Here is a 6,228-nt window from a genome sequence, read left to right as displayed (position 1 = left end):
AGAAACACCGACATGAAATATTACTTTCTGAAGAATTATCTAATCTACATAACGACTTATATAATTCAGTAACACTGTGCAGTATAAAAGCGATAGTCACAACTACTTCATAATAACTCCGAACGTACGCAAGTTTCCAACAAAAAGTTGTACTCGTTATCGTGACATCGTTTATCTCAACAATTTCGCTCCTAATAATAATTCTTTAGCTTTCAGATAATAATAAACATTTTACTAAACGACATTTTTGCGCATCATAGCTTAGATTATTTCTAGTTTTTGCCGTAATTCTTATTGGAAAAATTGCTCCTAGAAATTCAGATAATATTATAAGTACCTAAGTAATTTATGTCTCATATTATTTTGTTTCTTTTCTTTTAGCTTGTTGCTCGTTACCTGCCGTTTTTATTTTGACTTGATGGTCTCATCAGAATATCAGTCTGGCAGTCGCCAACAATATGCTGAGATGTGGCCATTCCTTAGCACTTTCTTCTTTCTTAAGATAAACGTTTCTTATTGTAGATATGTAGGTACCTATTTTGTTTCGTTAGTGTTTACGACTAATTATATTTCTATTCTATGCTATTCTATAATGTTGTTTGCATTATTAATTGTTATTTTTTATTATTAGATATTTTGTCAAACAATCATTCAGCCCGTCACATACTGTATCCTATGTTTTCTTACCAAACAATTCATTCATTTTATTTTTGTATGAACACATCAATTTAGGATGTCGATATTAATTTATTAGTAACAAAATATTTGCCAAAATTAAGCAAAAACTCTACAGAATCCAAAAATAACTCAAATCATTCAGCTATAAAACTTTCCCCGTTAATTCTCGCAAACAAGCGAAAATGAATCGCGCATTCGTCTTCTTCCTAACTTTCTGTTCGGGGCACTGTTTCTTCGACATACGAGATATAATGTCGGGCACTATGAACCGACTCCCCAGGGAATTCCCGGCGGCCATTAAGGACATCGCGGAGGGTCTGCCCGCGAAAACGATGACCGTTGTCCGGGGGAACTCGACGAATTTAAGGTAAATAATTGGGTTGTGAATGTTGTGATCATTTTGCCGTAAGTTTTGTTTGTTTTTGAAAGCTTTTCATTAGCTTGATGTGTGTGTCAGGGTCCAGAGAGTCTACTGCGAACCATGTTACACTTATGTACGAATTTACAAGTGCGACAGATAGGCAACACGTCGAACATGGCTCGCGGTAGGCCCTCAGACTTCCAACATTTCGTTTTCTATAACGGGTAATGGTGATCACATGATACTCGTAATTTCTATAGAAAACTGAAGTGTCAGACGCCTCGTTCTGGACCCGGACCCTTCGAGATGGAATCATCCTTTAGAGGGATTTACATAAGATACTCGTAAATATGTACATCGAGATGCTAAATTGTATGGACCTATTATGAATGAATTCATTCATAAATCTTTTTACAAACAAAACTAATGTTTGCTCTATTTCTTTAATAATAATTTTTAGCTACAAAAACTATAATCAGTCAAAAAACTTTGTCAGTAGTAGAAGGCGCGAAATTAAATGTCTATAGGACGATAACCCTTCGCACCTACATTGTTTAAATTTTCAACATTTTCTACTGAGGGAAATGGCTTGACAGACTATAGTAACAGTCGTAGATATATGTTACTTAATGTTCATGCTAAGTTTGACGTAATTTAAGCATGTACTTTTTACATATAAACGTAAGTTTCCAAAGTGACTTAGAAGACGTAACCATGGCAACAACTCAAAAGAACAAGTTCCGTCCAAATAAATACATTTTTAACGTTGTAGTGCCGAAGATATGTACGAACTTTTCTGCTTGCTGAGCGCGCACTCGGTCCAAGTTATCAATTTAGACATCACGACGAAGGAGAACAAAGAAAAGGTACCTAATGAATGTAATTAATCATTAGAAGATAGGAATGTTTTTAAAAGTCATAGTTCGTGTCATCCACGATGACGCGCAAATTTGTCAAATATAATCTTTAATAACATGATATTATGAGTCAAGGCTCGTGTCCTCGTGAGTGACACGATCTATACATTGGCGGCAAGTACGCCACCGCAGCCCAAGAGTAATGCAGCTGTAATTGACATGCTTGCGTTACCTTTATACTCATATGCTATTACAGTATTACACATTCGTGAAAGAAGCTCTGGACGTCTCCGAAGAAAGAACGAGTCTCATACTCTGTGAGCCGTATGAATGTGAAGCAATTCTATCAGAGGTTTGTATTCAATTAATTTTGTTCTTATTTACTTTTTTGCACAAAATACAAAAAAATGTACAAATGGCGAATCTAATGCCTGTAGGCATTCTCTACCAGTCAACCATAGGGATAAAATGGCGCAAGTAGCAAAAGTAAGAGAATTAAACTAGGAACTATTGCACGCAAGTGAAAAAACCCAATAAACTACATATATAATATACAAAAATTATAACCCTTTCGTAATCGGTGATTATTTTTAAATAGCCACAGCCGAATACAGAACCTACTCCTTCTATAAAATTGAAGTCGGTTAAAAATATCATAATATTAATATAACATACTAGACACATTTGTACTACGATGGATACTACTCATATATATGGATATTCGTTTCGGAAGATGTTATGTAGCAAACTCTTAAAAGTAACCTCGCTTCTGTATACTATCGTCCATAGCATTATGTGCGTAGCCAACATGCCAATAGTTTACCCTCCGTAGCGAACAAACGCAACTGTCGTTGTCGCACTAGTATTGAAGAGTGACTGAGAGACAACACGTGAGAGTTTTAAATTGAGAAATATTGACAAAGTCAGTATCACAAAATAAAACAGAAGAGGAAATGAAAATTTCCCCTTTTTAGTGGAATGTTTGAAACACAATAAAATTCATGAAAATAAAATTACAAGTGGGCGTAACAGGTAAATTGTGTTTATATTCAGATATTATGAACGCTTTTTATAAAAGAAAATAATACAAAAATAAAGTTATTGTTCAAATAAAATTGAAAATAACAAAATGAAAGTAGATATGAGCTTTTGAGTAATGGAATCTTAAAATAAAAGTAATAAAAAAGATTCCAACGAATCGGAAACCTCCTTTTATTGAAACATTTAAAAAGAAACAGTCATTATGCTCCAAATACTACGAATAACATTAGCTATTACCCACAACTTTGTACGCATAAAATATGAAAGTAGGTTACTTACCTACATATAAGTAGATTGTCGGCCCGATTCGAAGAATGAGATACGATAACGATAGGTTCTGTTTTATATAAGTTCTCATTTAGATATCGTTTGTATGTCGTATAATTGACAGAAGCAGCTCGATTCTGGCAACCAATGTCACTTAGAAATATCGTTGATAGATCTTATTGGGATCACAGCGGAATCGAAATAAATGTCAACTTTGGCATGTCGTTTAGTTATCGATTTTTTAAAGATCTTTCCAAGATCTTGAACGTGTCTTAATCATTCTTCGAATCGGGCCGTGTGTCATAAATTATTAATATCGTTTTCAAGGAACAGTAGCTAGTTCTTTTTGTGGCGCAGGTTTGCCTAAATTATACCGTTTTCCTTTTTCATGAAATACTCGTATTGAATTGATATACTAAACTAACATTTTTATTTTTGTGGAATGGTTGGCAGTGCCGGTCCTCAAAATATTTCAGCGCGTGATGGAGACAGGAGTAGCCTGATACTGTTAAGATAAAATATTGTATCGACGTAGATTAGGAATGAAGTGTTAAGATTCCACACATGTGTATAAGTACTAGTTAATTCAATTCAATTCTTTATCATAGATCCACACAATCCACAATACAATAAAATTATTAAAATTACATTAAATAACGTATAGAGTTAAAATAGCAGTAAACAGACAATTTTTTTAAATCCCGTACAAATAAGAAGATAGGTACATTTTAAAATTACAGATAATCTCAAAATAAATATTAATAATAGTTCAAATTCTGTCTATTAATTACATGCAGACTATTCCAGTGTCTCACTATACTCCTATCGTAAATAATAAATGAATGGACTCTCCAGTCCACACTGCTAGTGCACACACCCAGAATGCTGTTGTTATTCATCAACCGCGGCCCCCAACGTTGAAAATCAAAAATTGGTTAATTTATGTTCTTATATTGTCTAGTTGGTGGATAATAACCTGATCCACCGCACGATCCTGTATCTGTTCTACTGGTCGTACGGGCCCGTCAGCGAGCGGTTCTTGCTCACACTCTCAGAAGCTATGAGGGTAGCTGTCATCACCAACCCTCGGCCTGGTGTGTGAGTACATTTGTTTAAGTTGTTGTGTTAGATGACGGAACACAATCTGATTCACCACACAATGTGTTCGTGTTCTACTGGTCGTATGGGCCCGTCAGCGAGCGATTCCTGCTCACCCTCTCGGAAGCTATGAGGGTAGCTGTCGTTATCAATCAACCCTCGGCCTGGTGTGTGAGTATATTTGTTTTATGTCATTATGTTAGTTGACGGAACACAATATGATCCACCGCACGATCTTGTACCTGTTCCACTCATCATACGGGCCCGTCAGCGAGCGTTTCTTGCTCACACTTTTGGAAGCTATGAGGGTAGGTATTGTTGCCAACCTTCGCCCTGGTGTGTGAGTATTTTTGGTTTAAGTCGTTGTGTTAGTGGACGGAACACAATCTGATCCACCGCACGATTCTGTTCCTGCCCGATTCGAACTTTACGATACGTCAAATATTAGGTCTAGATACGATATGGATCGGATATGTCAGTGTCAAAAATTACGTTTTTGTTTGAAGAAACGTCACTTTTGACACTGACATATCCGATTCATATCGTATCTAGATCTAATATTTGACGTATTTCAAAGTTTCAATCAGGGCGTAAGTGGCTAATTATTATATTAGATACGGTAAATTATTATATTAGTATATTTTAGGGTCGGCAACGCGCATGTAATATATCTGGTGTTGCAGGCATCCATAGGCTACGGTGACTGCTTACCATCAGGCGGGCCGTATGCTTGTTTGCCACCGACGTGGTATATAAAAAATATATTAATGAACATATTAAAGTTTTGCTTGAAGTCCACCCATGCGAACATAATCTAAATAGTTTCAGTGTGAATGTTTTCATGGCGTTTACCCCAAAACGTGTAAAAATTCGATATAAAAACTACAATTTGCGTTAGCTCCTACTTAATGTATTAGGTACAATAAAATACTTACTCGTGATAGTGTCACCTGCTTAATAAATCAACATAGAACAGCCAAAACATTTTTCCGTCGCCGTAGCCGAAACCAAACATCACCCCTATTCGGGACGGCAATAATTCATTTATCTCCCCCGGGAACAAAATAGACGCCATCCAATTACTACTAATTAGTAAATAATAAATGAATGGAGTATGTAATAGGTAATTTTCCCTATTAATATTAACTATATCACTTGGGACTAGAAGTATAATATTATACCCTGTTTACTTTTAAACTGAATGGCGGATTTCTTTTTTACGTAGGTACTTAGATGAAAATGTATATTTTGCTAATTATGACTACGTTTAATGGGTTTCAGATCATATCTTGAGCGTTTTTTATTAGGGTTCCCTACCCTTAGGGTAGAAACGGGACCCTATTACTGAGACTCCACTGTCCATCTGTCTGTTTGTCTGCCACCTGGCAGTGGTATCTCATAAACTGTGAAATTTTCACAGACGATGTATTTCTGTTGCAGCTATGAGAACAAATAATAAAATATATATTTGTTCTCATAGCTACATATTTTTTTGCCGTTTTTTCACAACGGTACGGAACCCTTCGTGCGCGAGTCCGACTCGCATTTGGCCGGTTTATTACCCAATATTTCTTATAATTTAGCAGGAACCTTGTTGCGATAACTGTGTGTTATCTGATGATCGAAAGAACTTGGCACCGATTTAGATGTCTATTATTATGTCAACGAAGTCGACAAGGCATATTCTTACTATATCCACATTTGTTTGAATAATATATAATAAAAGTTAACGCAAACGATGTCGCGGGTAAATGCTAGTTATTAGTAGCAAAGATAATTTGAAGAGGTGGATTTTCAAAATAAATTTTGTAGCTCGCTCAAAATGATGCCGCCATACCTTTGGCCTATGCTCTATTAGATGGCGCCACTTTTTAATAATTCATAAATTTAACACATATCAGTGAAAGAATAAGGATCAAAGTCAAA

At 35.7% G+C, this 6,228-nt stretch overlaps 1 protein-coding gene across 1 annotated transcript in view; it reads left to right on the top strand.

Annotated features, from left to right (window-relative positions):
• The first annotated feature begins 669 nt into the window (after positions 1-669).
• Positions 670-6,228, top strand: part of LOC133533356 (ionotropic receptor 40a-like) — a 48,112-nt gene continuing 42,553 nt past the window's right edge. Inside the window, exons 1-4 of the mRNA XM_061872314.1 lie at positions 670-1,045; positions 1,812-1,905; positions 2,153-2,248; positions 4,166-4,302. Of these exons, the coding sequence (XP_061728298.1) occupies positions 861-1,045; positions 1,812-1,905; positions 2,153-2,248; positions 4,166-4,302 (512 nt within the window). The 5' untranslated portion in view covers positions 670-860. The remainder of the gene's footprint in view (positions 1,046-1,811; positions 1,906-2,152; positions 2,249-4,165; positions 4,303-6,228) is intronic.

This window comes from Cydia pomonella, unplaced genomic scaffold, assembly GCF_033807575.1.
Source record: "Cydia pomonella isolate Wapato2018A unplaced genomic scaffold, ilCydPomo1 PGA_scaffold_159, whole genome shotgun sequence".
NCBI classification, from domain to species: domain Eukaryota; kingdom Metazoa; phylum Arthropoda; class Insecta; order Lepidoptera; family Tortricidae; genus Cydia; species Cydia pomonella.
The sequence above is the reverse complement of the archived record's forward strand: the minus strand, read 5'-3'. Positions and strand labels throughout refer to the sequence as shown.